This window comes from Protopterus annectens, chromosome 13.part0 (genome assembly GCF_019279795.1).
Source record: "Protopterus annectens isolate FY-2018-M chromosome 13.part0, PAN1.0, whole genome shotgun sequence".
Taxonomy (NCBI): Eukaryota; Metazoa; Chordata; order Ceratodontiformes; family Protopteridae; genus Protopterus; species Protopterus annectens.
Window position 1 is genome coordinate 411,996,393 of NC_056747.1, and position 25,176 is coordinate 412,021,568.

General features: G+C 43.1%; 1 protein-coding gene across 1 annotated transcript in view; it reads right to left on the bottom strand.

Annotated features, from left to right (window-relative positions):
* Positions 1 to 25,176, bottom strand: part of KDM4B (lysine demethylase 4B) — a gene marked incomplete in the record, with an annotated part of 3,340,808 nt that overhangs the window by 411,471 nt on the left and 2,904,161 nt on the right. Inside the window, 1 exon segment of the mRNA XM_044054047.1 lies at positions 13,863 to 13,971. Coding sequence (XP_043909982.1) covers positions 13,863 to 13,971 — 109 coding nt within the window.

The following is a 25,176-nucleotide window of genomic DNA, read 5'->3' on the forward strand; positions in this document are numbered from 1 at the left end:
TGGAGCTAGGCACTTTGTGAATACCCTGGACACAGTAGATAAGCCAAAGCGAAGTGCAGAGAACTGAGTGCATGGAGCCTGCCCTGAAGCGTAAGTATTTCCTGCAAGATTCCCTTTTTGGGATGTGCAGGTAAGCTTCCTTTAAGTCTAAAGTTGCCAACCAGGCATCTTTGCCTAGCATAGGAAGCAGCTGTTGAAATGTTACCATTTTGAATTTTGGGATTACCAAAAAGGTGCTTAGAATAGTGAGGTCCAGGATAGGACACCAGGAGCGGTCTTTTCTGGGTACCAGGAAAAGTCTTGAATAAAAACTTTTCCCCCTTTCTTCTGCTGGGACAGGTTGAATATCCCTGATACTTAGAAGAGAGAGAACCTGCTGTAGAGCCTCTGCCCACTGATTTGGGGGTAGGTCTGGCCAACCGTTTGGGGTTGGTAGGGTGTGTATAAGTGGAATCTGTATCCTTGGAAAATTATATTCAAAATCCATTTGTCCTGGGTAATGAGTTCCCAGTTTTTTGCATGTAGGGCGAGCTTTCCTCCTAAGGGAGCAGGCAGCTGAGCAGGGCTTGGAAGGGTTAATGTTAAGTCATTGTGCCATTTTTCTGTAGGGGGTGTCTTATTACTCCCTGCTTTGCAAGTGGTAGTCCCCCACTGCTTAGGCCTGTGCGTAGCCTGAGACTGTAACCTAAGTGGTCTGTTGTTCCTGGGTTTGGACTGAGAAAGCTTGGCAGAGGCTGGAAAGGACCAATTCTTTGAAGGCCAATGCCTACTAAATCTGGGAGGCTGTACTTGCAGGAAATCTTTAACAGTTTGCATAGCTTTAGCTTTTTCCTCCATCTTTTTGAGGACTTCTGCTTTGTTGCCAAACAGGTGGTCTTGGTTTAAGGGAGCATCCAGTAATTTAGCTTCAACATGATTTGGCAAGTTTTGCTTCTTAAGCCAAGCATGCCTTCTAAGTACAGACCCAGAGACAGCAGCCCAGCAAGATGCTTCTACGGAATCAAAACCAAATTGCAAAGTATATTTACCAACTTGTTCTGCAGAATGTATTAAATTCTGTGTGTTCAGCACAGTCAGGAATCAACAATTTTCTGTTTAAGTAGTCCCATAATATGCTGCTGATACTTTAACATATGAAACTGGCAATTTAAAGCCCTAATGGTCAAAGTAGCAGAAGTGTATACGTTCTTACCCCATCTGTCCAAGGCTCGAGAATCTCTATCAGAAGGGGTAGGATTTTTGGTAGCAGTAGCCTTAATGCCCTTTGGCCCTTGGGAAATGGTCTCTGGATCCGCAGTAGGATTCTTGGAGGGGAACTTGACAGAGTCAGGTACTCTGTAATACCTATCAGGTTTTCTGGGAGTTGGAGGTAAAGTGTCTGGGGAAAGGCTAGATTTCAAGAAAGCGTCATATACAATGTCCAGAACAGGAGGGATAGCTAAAGGCCTGTGTTAAGGGAGGAGTAAGAATTACCTAAGCCTCTTTCTGGAGTCAGAGTAATCCTGGCTTTCCCAGCGGAAATTCTCCCAAGAGAATGCAAGGTTTCACCAAAAGAAAAATCTTCTGGAGTGGAAACAGAGGGAATAGAATCCTCTGCATCATAATCCTCACAGGTAGATAAGGGCAAATCCTGGTAATCAGAAGAAACAGAAATATCAGATTACTGATCAGAAGAATCAGAAGGAAAATCAGTTCTAGGTCTCTTAGAGGGGGGAAGGCTGGCTTCCCCTAATTAAAGTAATAAGGTCTTCAGCCATTCTAAGTATTTGTTTTTAGGCATATAGGCCTGAGCATGCCGTTTGGACGTCAGTTTTCTAGGCGTGGGTCGAGTTTTAGGCCTGGATGAGGAAGGTGGCATCGGTTTAAAATGCAAGTCTGTAGGCCTGAATGCACCCTCAGAAGCCGGTGCCTGCACAGCGGCTCCGGACCCATCCACGATAGAGACATCCGCAGGTTCCATAGTCGAAGAAGTATCTCGCGGCATACCGGACTCCAAATGGGTCTCAGTAGAGACCTGCAAATCTGAGGTAGCGGGTATCAGGGGCTGTGAAAGCGCCTCACTGAGTACCGGAGGACTAGCAACTAGCTTAATGGAAGCGTTGACAGTTTTGGACTTATCCTTAAGTTTTTTCAGAATATCGGTAGTCAGATGGCTTACCGAAGCCATTTCTGGATAGTTATACCGAGTACCAAAATAACTTAATGCAAATATAGCCTGACGAAGAAAAGTTCGGGGGGTTGAACAAGGTAGAAAACCGACAGCGAGGGACGTCGTCTGGGCCTAAGCAGGGAATGCAGTACGAATGAAAATCTTTATGAGGTATTTGCTTTCCACAGGTAATACAATTGTTAACTTTTACTGACATTGGTTAAGACCAAGAAAAAGGATCCCCAACGGGGTACTTCGCTTTTTTGAAGACTTCGGTTCTGAAACTCGAAAATGAAAATTTCAGGAGTTGGCCGACGGGCACTTGCGAACTGCTTCTGCTTCGAGCACCGCGTGGCAAGAAAGACTGATGGCATCGGCTGCATGTTTTATACCCCTGACAACCTGATGTCATGGAAGAAGAGACCGCATCCGATGCAGGAATCCAAGACTCTAGTATTCAGATAACCCAAATGTGATGACTGCAACAGTGAAACACAAAGAACATTCAGAGAGAGGAGATTTACCTAGAGGTGCATCTAACAATTTTGCTTTAATGTCATCTGGCAATGGTTGACTTCAAACAGGAGTGCCTTCTAAGTACAGATGCAGCTGCTCTGGAGATTGCCTCAACCGTATTATAACTGCAATTAACTGAATGTCTAGCCACTTGTGAAGAAGCTGCTAAAAGAGACATAACCTGATTTTTAATGTCTGAATCTGGAAGTTAAGCAAGAGCTTGAGAGGCATGAGAAAGTAAGGCCAATGAATACCTAGACAAAAGAATTTGGTAATTCATAGCTCTGACAGTGAAAGTGGTAGCAGTATAAACTTTCTTACCAAGTCTTTCCAGAATTTTCCTCTCCTTATCAGGGGGAAGCACTTTAGAAGAAAGAGACAACAGGAAAGACTTGTCTGAAGCATGGAAACAATTGCTGGATCAGCTGAAGGACACTTGCACAAGAACTTGCAGTCATCAGGCACCTTGTAAAACCTCTCTGGCCTCTGGAGCAGGAGCCTGAAAGTCAGGGGCTTTAAAAGAGGAAGTGAAAGTGTCTAAGAAAGCTGGAAAACCTGGGGGCACGGTTGAAGCAGAAAGAACTTCTATTTGTATAAGGTCATAATACCTTTTTGGCTCTTGAGAAATCTGTGAAAAGCTCCATTTGAAAAATTCCTTCATTTTGACACTCTCCAAAAGAAATCTTTTCTACCGAGGAATCCTCCCCATTGGACTCCTCCTCTGGAGAGACATACTTTACTGGTGAAATAATTTGTGTAGAATATGCTAAGGAATCCTCATTAGAATTAGAAGTTATGTACTCACCATAACGTTCCATCTGAGTAGGTGTATTCATTTGTCTGCAACCTGTGGGTTATGGATCCGATATCGGATCCGAACCGGCATGGTTTTCCAGCTATGGATCCAAGCTCTCAGCTCCTCCCCTCACCCATAATGCCCTGCTCTACCCTCATGACCTCAGATCGAGTTTGCCAAAGCAACAATACCCTAAAAGGGTAACAAAGAATATGCAGGAAACTGATAGGCCAGGGGGATAGGAAGCGGGATGGTTGCAGACAAATGAATACACCTACTCAGATGGAACGTTATGGTGAGTACATAACTTCTAAATCTGAAGTAGGATATTCATTTGTCTGCAACCTGTGGGACAGAGTCCCCAGCTACCTGAATCTTGGGCGCCATCATGGAAGGATATTCCGAGCACCGCTGAGCCAAAGGATGCTCTACCCTAGATGCAAGATCCAACTTATAGTGGGAAATAAGATGAGATGAAGCCCACGTGGCTGCTGCACAAATATCATCTAGAGGAATCCTAGCCTTGAAGGCTGCCGAGGTAGATACTGACCGGGTTGAATGGGCATGAACACCCCTTCCTGAAGCTTGATAAGCCAATAAAATGCACTGTGAAATCCAGCGGGACAGAGAAACTTTAGAGATTGGCTTGCCCAAATTGAATTTTGCAAAGGAAATAAACAGCTGGTCGGATTGCCTATGACCAGCTGTCCTGTTCAGATAAAATCTAAGTTGCCTGTGAACATCTAGTGAATGTAGCTTATATTCACCTTTGTTTTCATATTTAGGGAAGAAAACAGGGAGGTTAATGGATTGATTGATGTTTGCTTCAGAAGCGATTTTAGGAAGAAAGGACGGGTTGGTCCTGAGGAGACACGGTCCGGATGAAATACCAAGTAAGGAGGTTTAGCTGATAATGCTTGAAGTTCAGAAACTCTCTTGGCTGATGTAATGGCTACCAAAAAGGCTGTCTTGTAGGACAAGAATTTGAGATCCACCGTAGCTGCTGGCTCGAAAGGAGGGCGGGGTCAAGGCCTGTAGGACCAGAGAAAGGTCCCAAGGAGGAACTGCTTGTTTTATAGGGGCCTGAGAAGAAAAGTACCTTTAAGAAATATTTTACACAATTTGGCTGACATAAGAGGATTAGAGTCATGGCCAATGTGATAGTGAGAAATTGCCGCCAGTTGAACTTTGACTGTGGAACTGCTGGCACCATCGTTAAAGAGAGTGGTTAGAAAGTCAAGCACTAAAGGGAGAGGAACCGTGAAGGGATTCAGGCCTTGCCGCGCCCACAAAGAGAAACGTTTCCATTTGCTTGGTAAACCTTTCTAGTGGATGGTTTATGAGCCGCCACCAAAATTGCCTTTACAGGTGAAGAAATACCGAGTCCTTATCAAGAGTGGAACTGGAGCAGCCAAGCGGTCAGCTTCAGGTTGTCCAGGTTCGGAGGAGGAATGCAGGATGGATGGGATATCAGATCCGGAATGGGATCTAGAATCCAAGGAGGATTCACCGAGTGAGACCTTAGGAAGGGGAACCAGATCTGTCGAGGCCAGAATGGAGCAATGAGAATCATTCTGCAACCCACCCGAGAGGCTTTCTGAAGAACTTGGAGCATCAGAGGCAAGGGTGGATAGGCATACAGAAGACCGGGTGGCCAAGCATGCACCAGAGCGTCTCTTGGGGTACCTCCGGGAGGAGGTATTAGAGCGAAAAACTGTCGCACTTGGTGTTTGAGGGAGAAGCAAAAGATCGCATGAAGGGGTTCCCCACCGTGCGAATATGCGTTCCGCTACTTGACAATTGAGAGACCACTCAGAATGGTGCGACTGAGCTTGTCCGCTAGGATGTTGGACCGACCGGAATGCGTTGCTATTAGATTGGTGGAGATTGCCCATTCCCAAACTCTCATGGCCTCGACAAAGAGGGTAAGACCTTGTTCCCCCTTGTTTGTTGATGTACCAGACAACAGACATGTTGTCCGATTGAATAATTGTTCCCAAGGGAAGAAAGTCCTGAAGTGCTAGCAACGCTAAGAGCACTGCTCTCATCTCTAGAACATTGATATGCAGTAAGGTCTCTGAATCGTTCCACGTGCCTTGGGCGGTCCCATAAAGTGCCCCCGGCGTCCGTGGTCACCGTGGCGAGGGGAGAAGCACAAAAGGCGGCCTTTGTGGAGATCCGGGAGTGGAGCCACCACAAGAGGGACCGCTTGCAAGCCTTGCTGATCGCTATGGGATGATGCATGGGAAGAGCAAGGTATGACCACTGTACTAAGCGCCCACTGTAGAATGCATATTGAGCCTGGCAAGAGGAAGAAGTGCTATAGCCGATGCCATGGACCCTAGAGCCCTCAGGACCAACTCCGCTGGAACAGAACTTGAATGGAGAATGGCCCGCACCTGGAGCTGCAGATTTAGAACTCTGTCCGCAGTGAGGAAGGCTCGTAAACTCCTTGTGTCTAGCCTGGCCCCTATAAAATCTAAGAGCTGTGTGTGCCAGGTTGGACTTTTTGTATTTATTGTGATGCCCAGAAACGGAGCAAGATGGAGAAAGGAGTGTCGCCAATAGAAGTAGATGCCTTGTTGGGGCGGTAAGAAGCCAGTCGTCCAGGTAGGGAAAGACCTGCACCCCCTGAAGCCTCAGGTGGGCCGCTACCACTGCTAATACTTTGGTGAACACCCTGGGGGCTGTGGTGAGACCAAAGGGAAGGACCCGGAACTGGTAGTGACTGGCTCCCAGCCGAAGCGGAGAAACCTCCTGGGCGCCTGTCCATCAGGATGTGGTAGTACGCGTCCTTGAGGTCTATCGAGCACATCCAGTGATTTTCTCCCAGAAGGGGAGAATAGATTGCAGAGTGACCATTCGAATTTTTCTTTGGGGACTGCCAGATTCAAGAGAGAGAGGTCTAGGATTGGTCTTAGTTCCCCGTCTTTTTGGCACTAAAAGAATCTGGAGTAGAACCCTGATCCGATCTGGTCTGGGGAACGGGCTGGATGGCTCTTTTCTTTAGCAGATGGCCAATTTCTGCCAAAGCGGCCTCCCGTTGACCGGGTGGGGCGTCTGGGAGGACTTCAACTTTGGAAGGTGAAGGAAAGGAATCGATATCCCTGGATATGATTTGGAGAACCCAGCGGTCCGATGTTATGGACTCCCATGCCGCTAGGTGCCCAGCGTCCCCGACTGCCTCCAGAGTAGAGCAGTCGGGCAACCCTCAGGGTTGCCGTTCAGAGAAAGGTTCCCTGGACCCGAAGTTTCTGGGAGCCCCTCTGCCTCTAGGCCTCCCTGTCCTCCTCTGCCACGGAAGGACTGGTTGTCCGGAGCAGGCTGGGACTGCTGCGACTTCGGAACCACATCTTCTTCTGACCCTTTTGGTTCCTAGAATAGGGCCTCTGGGGTGCAGAGAAGCGGATTCCAGACAGCGTCTTCCGTCCTTTCGCTCTGGGTCACGGTCTTGCCAAACAGAGCAGAACCATCAAAGGGCTTTGAAGGGCTCAGAAAAGAGCCAGGCCTGGCGTCTAGTGACCAGTCCTGTCCTGCATGGGAGAGTAGCCAGAAGTATTTGTAACTGACCTAAGAGTGGCCATACGGGTGGAGTGCAGAACTCTGTCCTCCTCCGAAATGGACTCGGGGATGCAGCGTATTCCTTAATAAGATCTCGCTGCATCCGAATAACATGTGCCAAATAGTTCAGAACTGAACATCCGCTTAGCGGTCCATCATCGAGACTCCTTGCTCGGTGGGTGGACTGAGGGACTCTCCTGAGCCAGTTCCCTCTTTGTGGCCGCCGTCAACATGGCATCTACGGAGGCCCCTTACTCCAATGGGTCCGGTCGGATGGCGGGCTAAGGATCCTATCCGGTCTTTTGGGAATTGGCTCCACGGTGTCCGGTTCCTTCCACGCCCTGGTGGTAATAAGGTCCACCAGGGGTGGCAGGGGGACACCCAAGAGGGGCCCGTTTCAAATGCCTCCAAGAACACGGACTCGTCCGAGGAAGACTTGGGGCAGACCACATTTCCATGATGTCTCCAAAGGAGACATCCTCGGGGTGACCGTGGGGAGCCTTCCCCTTCCTCCAAGTCCGTGTCTTCTGTGAGAGACTCGGGAGTCAATGTGCCTCCTTGGACCTCCTCTGGGGGCTGTCAGAGGAGTGCAGCAATTCTCCATAGGAGCAACCGGGCTGTCCCAGGGGCCGGATGGTGGAAGCCTGGCCCAGTGCAGAGGGAGGGGACGGTCAACAGAGCCCTCTCCACTACATCAAAAACCAAAGGATCGATCCGAGGTGGATCGAGCCGCGAAGCACCGGATCCGAAGGGACAGTGCGCTCCGACACAGGCGGCGCCAAGGAGCACTGATCCCCGGATCCGGCTCAGATCCAGGCTCCGAGAGGTGGGTCCGGCACTTTTCGAGGGCAGGGTCGGATCCGTACCAAGTACTATCGGCGCCGACCCACCCGCTGCTCGGCTCCAGCTGCTCGAACCCGGATAGCGGGTCAGAGAAGGAGCAATAGGCTTAAAAGGGTGTTGAGCTCCCAGGAGGCAAGAGCACTCCCATCTGCATCTGGGCCTGGATGAACCTTCTCATCATCCGGTCCAGATCAGCATCAGAAAGGCTATGTGTAGATCTTGGCGAGGCTACCGAGGTAGGCCTGGAGTGCCTCCTCGATAGCCTCGGCGTCGGGTCTCCTCCTCCTCAGGACCCGTGAAAAGCACACAGGGGACCGGGCGAGAAGGAGGAGACCGAACATCGGAGCCGGGAGAAGCCAGCTTGGCTGGCGGGGCGAAACAGAGGTCTCGGCCCGCTTGTGGTGCTTCTCCAGCAGCATCCCTCTCCTCTCCAGAAGCGGGAGGTTGAGTCCCAGGAGCAGGAGGGTGCCACAGGGGAACAACTGTAGCCACAGTAGTCCCGAAGGAGCGGAGGCGGAGTCTGGCGGTAAAGACCCGCCAAGACAAGCTTGGACCTCCGCTCCCTCAGTGCCCTGGGGTTGAACCCTGCACATATGGAACAGCCAGATGTGAGGTGTTCAACCGTGTGGCCATCAGCCGGGAGAGCTTATGGCCACTGGAAAAGATAGATTTAAGCTGATCAGCCATAATCTACAAGCTACTAAAAGTAACTTAAAAGAAAAAGACACACAGGCCCACACACACACTCTACGCAACAGCGCGGGAGGGAAAAAATTACTTAATTTAACTCAAATTAAAACTATTAAGGAGGGAAACCTAAACTTTCACACAAAATTACACAAAAAACTTAAAACTTTCTGTTTTAACAGGTAATAAATCACCACTTAGCTGAGAGCAAAGAACCCAAATCCAGTCACCAGCGCGGCAAACGAGATCTGAGGTCATGAGGGTAGAGCAGGGCATTATGGGTGAGGGGAGGAGCTGAGAGCTTGGATCCATAGCTGGAAAACCATGCCGGTTCGGATCCGATATCGGATCCATAACCCACAGGTTGCAGACAAATGAATATCCTACTTCAGATGAATAATTATCATAATCATCATCAGAAGGTACCAGTTCCCTAATTTTTTGAACAACAGAAGATGTAAAAGAAGGGAACAGAAACAGCAGAGAAAGGATTCAAAGCCATCAAAGCCTTCATCAGCCCCCGGGAGAAAATATCCCAGTCAGATTGAGGAAGGGGCTTGAGAGTGTCTAGTCTTCTGTTTTTTCTTAGTATGCATTTCTGCAGGAGGAGATGTGGAAGAGCCCAACACAGGCCAAACATCCGGAACAGACTCTGAAATCTGTTCCCTAACTGGCATAGTAGGTATGTCCCTAGGGCCCTCAAGCACAGTGAGCCATGGTTCCCCTTGTCCATCTAAAACGGATGTCTGCACTGCCTCTGAGGATTTGCCTAGGTCAGATTCTTTAACGGCTTCTGATGAGGTACCCACCAAGGAACTGGACCCAACCTCCTAACATAACACTGGGTCTTCACTAACCTCAAGGGATACATTGGTGGAAAGAGGAGCAGTTGAACAGAATTTAGGCCTAGGCTTGCTAACCTTCCTCTTCAAAATCACCTCAGCCGACGGACCTCCAGAACCCTCCATAACGTCCTTAGCCAGATGTTGAAGTGGTTGATTCTCTAAGCAGAGATTCAAAGCTGAAAGTTGGCTACGTAAAGTTTTAGGGACAAAGGCCTGACAAATGGAACAAGAACAGTGGTCGTGACTGTGACCTAAGCAGAAAGGACAGATTGTGGCTGCCTTTATGTGGAATCTGCCTTCCATACCTACACCTGCCATTCCTGGATGACATGAACTAAGTACAAAAGACAGTAGCAAGGAAATCAATACCCAATGGGGCACTTATCTGAAAGCTGGCAGCAACCAAAGGAATCAGGCAGCAGACCAATGTACAAATCAAGCATTCCAAATGGTGGTATAAAAGTTCTGAGAATTGTATGTGCGGACATCCTTTTATGGCCGATTTTGTCAGCACATGTGTCTGACATTCCACATACCTTGCAGTAGCTAAAAGCTGTTGTATGCTGGCTGGACGTCAGGGAATTTGGGTAGAGGACCTCCCACATGTAAATAATACTGCAACATTGAATAGAAGGACATCAAAGGTTATAGCAGTAAATTATGAACCTATTTAACAATACCCATACCTATTGGAGATAGGATAAGATGACAGGTGTATGGATTAAATAAGTTTCTGTTATGGTAGCAAAAGAAATGTGGGAAGAAAATAAACGTTAATACAAAAATTTAGAAACTAGAAGCTCTGATAATGGATATGCGCAGTAAGACACAAGTAGTGAAAAGCTTCTACAGCCCTTAATCTTCTATAGACGTAAGACATTTTTATCAGCCAAGGAGAAGTTGTGGATGATAACAGAGAGTTGAAGGAATTTATTTGGGACAGGTAAGGGGCAACAGTCAAATGGGATAGATGATTCTCCTCATAAAGTAAAGTGGTTTACTGCTACTTAATCCGAAATGGCACTTTAGAGTTACACAATTAAAACTAGAATCCATAAGTCAAGCAGAGGCTCATATATTAAATGGAAAAGGATGATGACAAAACAGGATGAGGAGACTTTGACATACAGAGATTAGAATTTTGAATGCAAGTCCTTAAGGAAAATAACCACCATTTAAAATTGCATTCATGAATTGCATTATGCATTCTTAGATCTATGCCAGCATAGGAATGGAGGGAGGAGATCTTACCAATAGGCATGTTTCCAAATAGGGGTATAGACAATAGGCAAGAAGAAGCTAGAATGTATTGAAGAAAATCAGTAAAGGAACTAAGGTATTAGGAAGTAAATAACTTAGTGGGGGGGGGAGTAACAGAGTGGGATGAAGTTAAGAAGTTGTTTAGACTGCAGGTTAGAGACTGCTTTCCTTATCAAGGAATGATAAAATATAGATGAAGAGAAAGTTATAGGGGAGTGCTACGTGAAAGACCAGCTCTGGTAAATGTATTAGTCAAGTTGTAGAAAAGAAACTTCTATTAAACAACAGATAATTAGTAGGATGTATAAAATTCTGAATATAATCTGCAATAACCAATCAGAGGAGATTAGAAAATACTGGAAAAAGAGAACAGAAAGGCAAATTATGAAGGAAAAACAGGAAAGAAATATTTAAGGCTGACCAGTATGCAACAAACTCTAAAAAGTTTAGGATTTTTGCATTAAGTGTCTGCATAAGTATTTCAATACCTTAAGTGACTTCAGAGTATTTTTTAGGCAAATAGCAAATGCTGGAGGTGTGATGGAGAAGAGAGGTAAATGGGGATATGCTTTTTGGGAATGCAACAAATCGGTAGTTTATTAAAGACCCTACAGAGCATTTTGACAGAAACTTTGGGGGCACCAATTATTGTAACTAAGGAAATTATTCTTTTGACCTGGGATATAGGAGCTGGCTTATCTAGACTTAGTAAGGCCTTACCAATTTTAATAATATCAGCTGCCAAAAAAGCAGCTATCAGAAAATGGAAATCAAAATCTATTCCATCAGAAATGAAGTTCTGGATATCGTGTAAGGAGGTACAATAATTGAAAGTGGGATCTTTAGAAAGGAAGGAGCAAATATAGAAAAAAAATGGAATTTGTGGGAACAATACATGCAGAATACAGGCAGAATCACACACAGGCCCCATGAAGTTAGGACTGTAGAGACCACCTGCACAAAGACACTGTTCACTAGTGGACCCCCCCCCCCATGGTTCTGTGTTGTGTCCACTCCTCTTTGGCAACCAACTATTTTTCAGAAGTCCAATGGCAAGGGCCTCTAGCTTACCAAGTATGCAGATGACTGCATGTTAGGAGCAATCATAGAACACCCCCCCCCCCGTCCCCAGCATCTTACAGTTAAGTTTCTAAATCAGACAAATGACTGGTGCCAAAGCCACTGCTTAAAACTCAATGCCAAGAAATGCATAACAGTACCTTTTGGGAAGTCAGACACCATGGGAAACTACCTCACTGATAAAACACCCCTAAAACAGGCACAGTAGTCAGGGATTTGGGGACTCATATAGAAAGTAACCTGGCTTTCGACCAGCATGTCTCTAAGGCTGTAAGAAACTCATTCTGTATCACTCACCTTACAAGAAAGGGCATGGCATCGAAGTCCAGAAAAGTCAGTGTGCCACTGTACTCAGCCATCAACAGATCCACCAAGTGAAACGCTCCCTTCAGTATGTACCTGACAAAGCACATGCAACTGGAACATCCACAGAAGTTCTTCACAAAAGGAATACAAGGTGCAAACACAATGTGTTACGCAGATCGCCTCAAAGCCCTATCTCTATACTCCGTTTCTTACAGACTGCTGATAGGTGATTTATGCCTGGCATACAAGTCATCCTTGGATCCTGCTCTGATAGACTTTTTGGATATTCACAAAATGAACAGTACCAGAACTACTTGAACTATGGATTTAAACTTTGCTTGTGACTTAAACAGGATATGTTGGAGGGACAGGTATGTATCTCACAGAATCACCACTCTCTGGAATAGGCTTCCCATCTATGTGAAGCTGAGCATCTAATTAACTATATTGAAGCACAACTTGGACCAGTGGATGGGAAATGCAAAATTCACCTCCTGGTCTGACACCTGTGTCTCTGATGGACAGAGGTAGCCATTAAATCATGCCCTAAATAATAAACACCTCTTAAAATAACCTCTAAGGTACAATAACTTGTGGAAATCAGATGAGTTGCATGGATAGGCTTATAAAAGTCCTAGTGGTTGCTAGCCTAGTACACACCTATGAAACTATGAAAAATGTTCAGGAGGAAGAATGAGATTTAAGAGACGGAAGGAAGTAAGCAACTAATGTAATGCTGGAGTGAATAAAAAGAAAATGCATGTATACTGCATGACAACAACAATGGAAACTCATTATGGTCTGTTTTCTTCTCTATTAATGTATGCAATCCCATGGTACAGCTTAAAATGTGATAATTTAATAAAGATGTTTAAAAATAAAGTGGACATAATAAAAGACATACTAACGTGAATAGAAGGAGTGACATATATATATATATATATATATATATACACATACACACACACACACACACACACACACACACACACACACACACAAACATATATCTGGGGCTACTTCAAACTAACGAAAACCCACTTACCCGAAGAAGAAATCACCAAGACGAGATGTAAAAACCTGATTTTAACAAATGACCGTATTGCAGACACATTTCTCAGGGTAAGTATCCAGTTGGGCCAACATAGGGAAATTTGCCCTTTCCCCACTATAGTGATATCTTGCAGTTGGCTTATTTAGTTTGGGGGGGGGGGGTATTGGAGATAGTCCAGTGTGTTTCTTCGTGAAATGTTGGTCGACTGGATACTTACCCTGAGAAACGTTTCAGCAATACAGTTGTTCATTAAAATCAGGTTTCAGACATCTCGTCGATTTTGTTTTCGAGTATGTGGTCTTCCATTAACTTGAAATGGACATATATATATATATATATATATATACACACACACACACACACACATATATATATATATATATATATATATATATATGTATATCAACAGCCGTATTAGATGTGAGTTTCATGATGCAGACTACGCCTTCAAGTTGTACCTGTATGCCTAGTTTGTGTAAAATTGAAATAGCAAGGAGGAGACTAAAATATATGTGGAGATGGGATTAAGAAGATATGACTAAGGTAGAAGCAGCAGATATTTGAAGTGCAAACACAAATAAGGTGCTGAAAAGACAAGGTACCAAAATAATGAATCCGCTTTTAAGGGGTAATGGTGCTTGGCTGTGACGCAAGTTAACTAAGACAGCAGAACAGTTGCAAATACTAACTGTGAAAAACAGAACTGCCCTTTGCAAAAACAAGGTACAACAAAATGCATTTTCCTGCTGTCTAAAATGCACTTACCAATTTCCATCTTTGCTCTGGAATACCACTGATGTCAACAGGATTCCGTTCAAGCACATTCACAAATCGAACTTCTGGTACTGCTATGGCACAGATTACATGAACCCATCTTTTAAAAGAAAAAAAAAAACAGGAATAATAGAGGGCAACTATGATTCTAACAACTGAAGATCAAAGCGAATGTAATATTCAGACACCTAGTCAATAAAATACCAGGACTAGGAGAAAAAAAGTCACATAATATATATGTACTTGAGCTTTAAGTATAAAAAAAGAAAAAATTATGAAAGTTTTTTTTTTTCTCAGCAGACTGAACATCAAGCACTGTATGATCCCAACGTTTCCTATACTGCCTTTCAAAGCAGGCAGTGGTGGCAAGTCACAGTTGCTACACAGTCACCATCCACAGTAGGTTGGGGATGTTTGCATGTTAACTTTCTCTGCACTAGCTGGCAAGCTCTATACCATGGTGGAAGCCCACACTGCGGGAAGATCACTACATGCTGACCCCCTAGCTACACTGTCATACACTGCTTATCTGGATCTAGCAGCTACTGATGAAATTTTTATCAGCTACTCACTGCAATTCCCCCCACCCACAATTAATTTTTCCAGTACTCTGGCTCATTAACCAAACCAGGATGCACCGAGTGCCTCATCCATCTCAGCCACACAGCAAATAAACAGTTGAACTAATGTTGAGTCCCCTACCCCAGATTCTCTTAAAGGACTTGTTTTTGTTGTTTGTTTTTCGGCTTTTCCCGGTTAGGGGTCACCACAGCGGAACTCCGGTCAGCTAATGATTGACAGTAGACTTTAACAAACACTGAGGTGCCAGCTTGAACGTAGGCATGCCCATTTATGCATGTCTTTCCAACACCCACCCAACCGCTGGGAGGACATGCAGACTCCACACAGAAGGCACTCCCCGCACTCCTTGTAAATATATAAAATAAATGGTTGCCACCAAAAGGCCTTTAGAATAAGCAGGAGGCTTGCAAAAGCATGCCCGTTTACTTAAACTTAGAGCTACTATCTCTATAAAGTAATGGCCAAATGTAAACATATTAATCTCAGACCTTTAAAATCTCAGTAGTCCCAAAATAGCATAGCGACACAGACTTAATGGTTCCAAAATCAAACTGAATAAAAGTGACATTTAGTGGTTTGACTTGCGAAAACAGAAGACTAATTATATATTTGTGTCTACTTATGAAACCATGAAAGTCTACTTAAAATTTTAAATGAAGTGTTAGACGATATGCAAGAATTTTTTTTGTAGTGAGGATACTGGATTTCCTTTTCCAGTATCTTCAGCTTGGCACACTTCAAAAATCTCTTTGGTTCATGCACCTTGGTGTGTGCAAGCGTGTGGGATATTGCTGAAGGTGCACATTCAACCAACACTCACAACATGACAAACTGATCTAGGATGCAGAGCTCATGAAATACCCAGCCGATATATCTCCCTAAACTTGAATACAATCTGAAAGACACACACACACACACACACACACACACACACACACACACACACACAAATCCATCCATAGTACTAGATAAAAAAGGTACATAAATAAGCAGCTACAGCAGAAATCCTTCTTGATGATTAACCAGTGAGACAAGTGAGTACTTAACTAAGTGACTTCAAAGGTAGTCTGTGAACAATAACTGTCAGGAAGAACATCAGGCAGTAAAAACTGAACCTTCCTTGAAGGCCAGAGATGAAAGAAGGCCAAAATTAATAGCACATAAGAATAAATCCTGAAGTACCGAAAAGCCAGAGGAAACCAGAGACCCGGAGTCATGGTCCACATAATAAAGATTTCACATGTTTTTTTCATTGGTTAATTTGTTTCTAGAGTGATACTTGAATACACAGGGAATTTCTAGGTATTTGTCTTTTCTAATAAGACTCAAGCCAGCAAAAACTACAAGCACTGTTGATGACTCCTTGCTGGGAAAAGAAAGTAAACATATATATATATATATATATATATATATTTTTTTTTTTTGTCTTGAGTTGATTAAACTGATAGATCCATTTTCTATTTTACCTGATCTATCTTATTTTCTGTTTTAATAAATCTGCTTGCTTGGCCTGGTGTTTTTGTTCTAAGTAAGAGATAGAAGCAAATTATCTAGGCTGCACATTTCACATTTTTTCATTGGTTAATTTGCTGCTTGAGTGATACTTAAATACACAGGGGATTTCTGGATCTTTTTTTTTTTTTTATAAGACTCATGCCTGCAAAAACTACAAGCATTGTTGGTAACACCTTGCTAGTTTATTTTTGCCACCCACCCTCCCATTCCTTAATCTGCTTTTTAAACTTGGTGATTTTAAAAACTGCCCACCCTTACTGTAAATTGAGCTTTATAAGCTCATTTCTTTCTATATTGCTGTTCATACACTGAATTATTTGTCTTTCCTTGTGCTTATTTTGAAAAAAGTGCATTCTGCCTCTCATTGTCTATTCTACTGATTTATTTGCTCTGACTTCATTATCTAGCTAGCTGCTGGATAAAGTAGTGTATATTCTTACACTCTATCAAACACTTTTCTGTGTTTTTACATCAAGAGGTCAGTAGATGTCCATCTAGTGGCACTGGGTGGTAGTCTGACCTGTACAGGGTGGAGAAACACACAAGAGATTCCTGCACACAGTTGTTTTACTGTCTGGACAGCTTATTAATCAGCTTATCTTGTTTTTAGTGACAACTTAAATCATGTACAATTGAGTGGCTCGGCTCATTTCTACCAAGTGAAGTACTTTTATTGAACAATCACACTTTTACAAGCTGTTTAAAATACACTGCTGTATCTTCAAGTTTGTTTGTGGTAGCATTTCACTCTGGACAGTCCTTTACTGTGCTTTTTACATTAGGAGGGCTGGGATTATTCATCTAGTGGCAAATAGGTGTTTACATGGTATATCCGAGTTGGGAAGCACACAAAAGGACAGGGTTCTAAGTGTAGTCAATGCATTGGCCAGAGGGTTCAGTCAGTTTTCTGCATTTCCAGTGCTGGTAAAAAATTTGGCACATTTGTATAGATCTGCTTACTGTGCCAGCGCCTCTGTACAGATGCAAACATCTGCAAACATTGTTTATTTTCATTCTAGTGTGAAAGTTGACTGTACTAGTTACCTTGTTATAGCACCCAGAACTACTGCTGCTCAGAGAGCATCTGATTTGGTGCTGAGTAGCATCGATGGTTAGGTCAGCTGCAGATTACACCACATAACCATCCTTCCCTCATCCAGTTATAAACACCCTCCACTCCTACCCTTTCAAGTACACATTAGGACCTGCAACAATGGATGGGCACTTGTTCCTGCTATCTCTGCCTCCAGCTTGGTGGACACAGGTATCCCAAAACAATGCAACAATTGCCTTATGTACACTGACAACCACTTAATTCTAGAACAGACAAATACAGCATGTGAGAGATGTAGTTAGACATTGATACTAGAGGCTAGAGTCTCACATACAGACGCAAAAAGCAACAAACAGGTTGTAAGCAACTCACATCCATCACTCACCTCACCCACAAAGGACCACACACACAGACCCACATATGCAGAGGTACTCAGATGTAACTTACCCAAACCTCAAAGGCCTCTCAGTAACAGTCCTCAGAAACTCTGCATATACACAAACAATACAATTGCTATCACAACACACAAAGACGCATCTTACTGTGCCTTAACTACTAAGCCCATAAGAAAAACACTCCACAATCCAAAATTCTGGTCATAAGAGACACCATTGTGAGAGACACTGATGCCCCGCTTACCAGGCTGGATAAGAGGAAGGTTACAGTTAGTTGCCTGTCAGGGGCCAGTATTTGACAGATCAAGCAAGCACTCAGGTCACTTATCCCTAAGTAGCAGCTCGTAGTTCATGTGAGAATGAATGACCTGAGATGTACCTCCCTTGGACTATATGAAGAGAGACATTACTGAGCTCTCAGAATGTGCGTCACAGGCAGGTATGAGCCTAACATTGAGCAGCATTCTGCCATCTTCAAGGATGATGCCATAATACCAGCTACCAGCAGAAAATGCTCAGCTACTGTTGTCATTACAAAGGGATCCAATTCTACTCAGCCTGGAAGGAAATGGTAGATAGGCCAGATTGCTTTACCAAGGATGGTCTTCACCTGTTAACTCTAGGTTTTTTGGATATTGGCCAAATTATTATCCATACCATAGTGCCTTTTTTAGGGATTGCCAAACAGACAAACTTACAACTAACAAAAGTTACTCAGGACAAGATAAAGGTGTTACTGCTCAATGATAGAAGCCTCAACAAGAAATTGCACTCCCTGGAAGGTCTCCTCACCCTGAAGAATGCTGATGTCTATGCAGTTACTGAAACGTTGTTCAAAAGCCATGGAAAGCACACTGGCAGTGCATTGCTATAATGCCTTTCATACATTCTGAACACCCACTGAACATGAAAAACCAAAAGGCAGAGGTGTATCTACATAAAAGATAAGCACACCTCAAGGCTGGTCAAACAATATGACATGCTTGAGCAACTCCACGACCAACTAACCAAGGGGAAAAATCCATTACCATATGCTTGCTAACTACAGGTCCCCCACTATGAACCAGAAAACCTCATACATAACACCTGAATATACTAGAAACACTCACCTTCCAGCCCAATACCATACTCATGGGTGATTTTAACTACTCATCCATTCATTGGTAAGCATACATGACCATTAACATGCAGGCTCAAAGACTTCTTGACTTTGTACATTCAAATGCTCTGGAGCAGCTAGTTTGCACTTCCACTAGTAGAACAAACATCCAAGATCTGGTACTCGCAAATGCAGGAGAGTGCTGTACCACCACCCCCCTATTGCCAAGTGTTATGTCTTCAATGGTAAGATCACATCACAAAGCAGTCTCCCTTGAAATAAAGGTAAAACTAGTTCCCCCACCTAACCCCAAAAACTTTAAGAACTTCTCCAACGTAAATTATCCCTATTAAGGGACAGCATAGCTAGTTTCCAAGCTCCCCCAAATCCAGAAAACACAGAAACCTATGCAGAGGCATACACAAATGTCCTGTATGACCATATAAACAATTGCATAGAAACGGCAATGCCAGAAGAAAAATAAACCCAGATCAGATAACAAAAACAAGACATCCTGGTGGGACCCTGGTATTAACAGGCTGTATAACAAAAAAAAAAAAAAAAAGGAAAATCCTGTTGAGAAGTAAGAGGAAATGTGCACAACAGAGCAATAAGTCCCCCATTAGTCTAAACAAGTGAATCAAGAACTAGTCAAGTTTCTGAAAGTAGACCGAGGTAAAAATAGTCTTCAAAGCTAAGGATAACCATGAGGCATTCTTCAGTGATGCCTGCAATCTTAAGGACAACATCAAACAACAGGTGGAATAAGTTGTAGATGGCATCACTTATACTCAACCAGAAGACAGCAAATCTGCTGGCCAACAAATTCACCTCAAGTTTCTCCATTCCATCACCTCCAGTTCTCGCCTAAGAAATATCTTCCACCACTCCACTGCCAATTACCACCAAAGAACTGGTTGCCACTGTGCTGGCTGAAGCTAAAAACACAAAGTCAATGGGGCCTGACAATGTACCATGTTGCCTCTTAAATAGCTTAAATCAGGACTTATCAGGCCCATTAAGATCTGTATACCACAGCCTCCAGACTGGCTTTGCCCTAATAGAGTGAAGGACAACAACAGACATCTCTCTTTATAAAGGGGGACCCATCTACTGACCCGGGAAATTACAAACCTATAAGTTTGGCTTGTCTTAAATATAAGGCCATGGAAAGAATAATGGACCTGATAAATAATAGGGGATCTCCAAACCCGACCCAATTCGACTTTGCCAAGTGCAAGTCATGCGTACTGAATCTGGTGGATTTCTCTGAGAAAGTTACCAAGGCCATGGAAAAGGGTACAACAGTACATACCACCTAGCTCATCATGGCCAAGGCATTTGACACAATTCCCCATAGAGATATTATAAAACTCACAAAACTGGGCATAAATCTCTATGTCACCAGATGGACAGCTAACTGGCTCATGGTCAGGACATATGTGGTTAAAGTGGGTGAAACCAGATCCACCAAGAGGCCAGTTAGTGGTGGTGTGCCACAGGGCTCAGTACTGGGACCAGTCCTGTTCAGAAAATACTTCTCTGAAGTCAAGAAAAATGTGGAAGGCCTCTGGATGACAAAGTTTGCTGATGACTTCAAGCTGGGGGCAATCAGTGAATACCCCAATAATGTAGATACCCCTCCTGAAAGGTCTAGATCAGACAAATATCTGGTGCCAAAACCATGGCCTAAAACTAAACGCAAAAAAAAAATCCATTAACATACCCTTTGGGAAGTCAAATACCCCTTCAAATTACATCATCAATTGCACACTCCTTAGAGTAGACTCCGAGGTGAGAGATCTAGGTACACAGATCGATAGTAGCCTGAACTTTGACTGTCATCTGTCTAAACTGGTGAGGAAGCCTTTTTATGTGGAACAACTTATAAGTAAAGGTATGGCATCCAGATCCAAGGAAATTATAGTCCTACTGTACTCAGCCCTCATTAGACCAATAATTGAGTACAGTGCTCCATTTGGCATGTACTTGACTAGGCACTTGCAGTAACTGGAGTGAACTCAAGAGGTTCCTCACAAAGCAAATAAAGGGTGTAAACAACATGAACTATGCAGACAGACTAAAAGCCCTATCCCTTTACTTTGTCTCCTGCAGACTATTAATGGTTGATTTATGCCTGACCTACAAGTCACTCACAAATCCAGCCTGATGGAGCTGCAACACATCCACAAGTCATACAGCATGATGATCACCTGATCTAGAGATCTAAATTTAGTCAGCAACTCAAACAAAACATGCTGGAGAGAGAGAGAGAGAGAGAGAGAGATGTGTCTCAGAAATTGCCCCTTTTTTGGAAGAGGCTTCCTGTTCACAATAAGCAGAGGCCTTCCCTGGCCTTCTTCAAACACTTTTCGATCAACGGATAGGGAATTGCAAATTCATACCTGTGGTAGTGTCCATGTCCCTTACAGACAGGGGAAATCTGTAAGATATTCAAGGCACTGGCAAAAATCCATGCTATCTTCTTACCCCTAGGGGCCATATATTAGGTAAAACTGGATTATATTGGCTAGGCTTGTAAGGGTCCCTAAGCCATTAGTCCAGTAATCTCCTACAAATCTATGAAGGTGTAAATTAATAAATTAGTAAATTAATAACTAAGTGGCTACAGCACAAATGTCCGAAATAAAGGCAATTTGAAGAAAGCATTGAAAAGAGTTCCACCTCTGGTAGACTAGTCTTTGATAATTTTCCAATGGATGGTTACCTACCTGATGGCAAAAGACAATGAAGTTAGCAATCAAACAAAGTCAGTTAGCCACTGCAAGCCCTTCCTTACACACACAGTGAAGTTTGGCAGTGTATGTCCAAGACACAAAGAACTCGTCCTGATATATTCTAACAGACTTCCCCAACCAAAATGAAAGAAAATCAATGAACTGCTAAAGGACAAATCTACCACCATTTTTGAAAAGAAATGAGGGTTAGTCTTGAGGGATATTCAATCCTGGTGAAAGACCAAAAGAACTCTCTAGAGTTGAGTCTGCAAACTCATAGATCCTGAGAAGAAAGGTGATGGCCATCAAGAAGAGTGTCTTCCAAAGAAAGAAAGAAACATCACAGCCACAAACATGGCCAGGGGAAAAGAGGGAAGAATGTCTAATCATGAAGTTCAAGTCCCAATAAGTAAAATGTTTCTTCCAAGGAACTACTCACCCAGCTAGTGCTGGGCCACAGTCCTCCCTCCATAAGTTAATAATGTACAGAGATTTGAAGAGACATGTACCTTGACTATAAAGTAACATACGTCCAAAGTCATACAGGTACTAGAGAAAGATCATGACTACTTGCAAGTTAACTTGTTTGGATAGCAAAACCTACCTCTGAAACAAGATGGAAACCCCTTTCCACTTATCAAAATAAGTCTTGTTAAGTGGAAGGCTTCCTGCCAACTTCAGTTCCTACTGACACGGCAACATACGAGGCCTGGGGGAAAATAGTATGAATAAGAAGTTAAGCTTTGAGCTTGAGCTAGAGCTAAAGCTAGATGATGCATCAAACTAGGAAGACTTCCTTAGATTGTACACCGATAACTTTCTGTGCTGTTAGGAAACTAAAAAGCCTGAAACTACAATAATCACAATCAAAATGAGACTAGAGGAAACGAGCAGCCTGAAATGACATTCTCAGTCAACATGTGACAACAAGACAGCAGCTATGTCTGTACAGAAACACAGCTAGGGCCCAAGTCCATATGATTCCAACAGTTCCACCAACAGAACTCTAATTATGAAAAAAAAAAAAACAAATCAAAATAAAAAAACAAGTATCAAATTACGAAAACTTTAATGAAAGGTAAGTGCTATCACAAATACAAATTGCTTCTTCAGACCGTACTTCTTAGAAACATCAATAAAATAAATAGTATGTGCCACTGCACTAATTTCTGACATCAACCAATAAAATATAAAAGCATTGCTAAGATGCGTCCAATCACACAGAGCCAATGACCACATCCCACTTACTCATCATGCACTATGGCATAATACAAACATGCATAATAAATGGATTCACGAGTAGATACAGTATGCCACTAAAATAAAAAATAAAAAAAAACTACAACACTAAAATAAAAGAACATGTTACCTCCTCAATCTCCTTGTCTTAAGGACAGGCTTTATAGACACACAATCATTTAAGCCTAGTCCCTAGTGTGATCTGAGGTTTAAAATCCAAATTAACTTCAGAGGCTCAGTTTTGTTAACCATATCCCCCCTATTCTTGCACTTTCATCTACTACTTCCAGAACCAAAAACTTAAACTCATGTCCCTCGCTACCTTCATTCATGTGTTTAGCCAGTGCACTATAGCTCAAACCTTTACGTGCACAGTAAAGATGATCCCTAATCTGTTCTCATAGGCGTCTATTAGTCTTGCCTACCTAGAACGACTTACAAAGCCCACAATGAGCCAATTAAATCAAATTTCTAGTATTACAATCCTCCTGCACTTTAAAGGTGTACTCTTTACTATCTTTTGGATGAACAATTGTCAAGGATTCATCTATAAAACTACAAAAGAAACATCCATTACATTTTCTTGTCCCTGATACACCACTATCAATCCCCACCAATTCCATCCTTCTAGAATAACATTGCCTTCATTTCAAGCTCTTCTTATTTTTGTACCCAAATCTCAATCTAGATCCAACTAACTTAGCTAGCTCCTCATCTATATGGAGGATATGCCAATGCTTATAAATAATTTTCTTGAGCTCCTTATCACTCGTGTAAGTTGAACTAAATGTTACCTCCCGATTACTCTTCCTTTCCACACACCGGGCTGCTGAGGGGGAGGAAAAATAAGGTCTTCCAAGGGTTGTCCTAGTCAGTTTCACTAATTCACATGCCTCATCTATTTCAGGTTCCTTATAGCTCCTCCTTAAAAATTTGGTCCTAACCTGTTTCAAGCCTCTTTCAAAGTCCTTGTTCTTGACAAAAAGCCTAGACATTCTTAAGGCTTGCCCCCTGGGAACATTATGGAACACATGCTTAGGGTCCATGCTAGTACGATGAACATAAGCCAGATGATGACATTCTTTCCTGTGCATTCTGGTGTAAAAACCCCCATTAGAGCCCCTGTTTACCTGTACACCAATGACATTACTGAATGTGTACAAAGCAATAGTATGAGAAAATAACTTTTTCAACATTTTTTGGTACAGAATCCACTTATACCTAGCTTTCATGGGATGCCCAAGGTCCATATGGATCCTATCGTCCCACCCTTCAGACCAATAGTAGCAGGGGGTGGGTGGCTCACAGAGCCTGTATCTATGTATGCTGAGAAACAGTTAAGACCAATTCTTGAACAGTAAATTCATGTTTTACATGACAGTAAATGTATTTTTCAAGACCTTTACATGTGTCTTGAGAGAGAAAGGGCACAGAGTATTAAGTATTTGGTTACAATTGATGTAACCTCTTTGTTTATGGTCATCCGTAATACAGACAGTATAGTGGTGGTTAAGCATTATTTTAGTCTCAAGAGTGGATGTACTCCACAGAAAATAGATTTCATTTATATTTTATCATTTTGTAGACAATCTTTTCTTGTTATGGACAGGTAATGAGGCACTACTACTTGATTTTTTTACGCTACTTAAATGGAAGTAGCAATTTTCAAGGTTTACCATAACCTAATCGACAAGCCAGGTACAATTTTTGGATGTACAGGTAAACAGAGGCTCTGATGGGAGTTTTTACACCCAGATGCATGGGAAGGAATGTCACTGTCTGCCATATGTTCATCATACTAGCCTGCACCATAAGCATGTATTCCGTAACGTAGCCAGGGGGCAAGCCACAAGAATGTCTAGGCATTTTGGCAAGAATAAGGACTTTGAAAGAGGCTTGAAACAGGTTAGGACCAAATTTTTAAGGAGGGGCTATAAGGAACCTGAAATAGATGAGGCATGTGAATTAGCGAGACCGACTAGGACAACCCTTGGAAGACCTTATTTTTCCTCCCCCTCAGCAGCCCGGTGTGTGAAAAGGAAGAATAATCAGGAGGTAATATTTAGTTCACATCTTACACCAGTGATAAGGAGCTCAAGAAAATTATTTGTAAGTACTGGCACATCCTGCATATAGATGAGCTAGCTAAGTTAGTTGGATCAAAACCGAGATTTGGGTATAAAAATAAGAAGAGCCTGAAACAAAGGCAATGTTATCCTAGAAGGATGAAAGTGATGGGGATTGAGAGTGGTGTATATCAGGGACAAGAAACTGTAATGGATGCTCCTTTTGTAGTTTTACAGATGAATCCTTGACATTTGTTAATTTGGAAGATGGTAAAGAGTACACCTTTTAAGTGCAGGTGGATTGTAATATTAGAAATTTGATTTACTTGGCTCATTGTTTGCTTTGTCAGTCATTCTACATAGGCAAGACTAATACACGCCTACGAGAATGGATTAGAGATCATTTTTTACTGTGCACGTAAAGGTTTGAGCTACAGTGCACTGGCTAAACACATGAATGAAGGTAGCAAGGGACATGAGTTTAAGTTTTTGGTTCTGGAAGTAGTAGATGAAAGCGTTAGAATGGGAGATATGGTTAACGAAACCGAGCGTTTGCAGTTAAGTTGGATTTTAAAATTCGGTCACGCCAGGGACTAGGCTTGAATGACTGTGTGTCT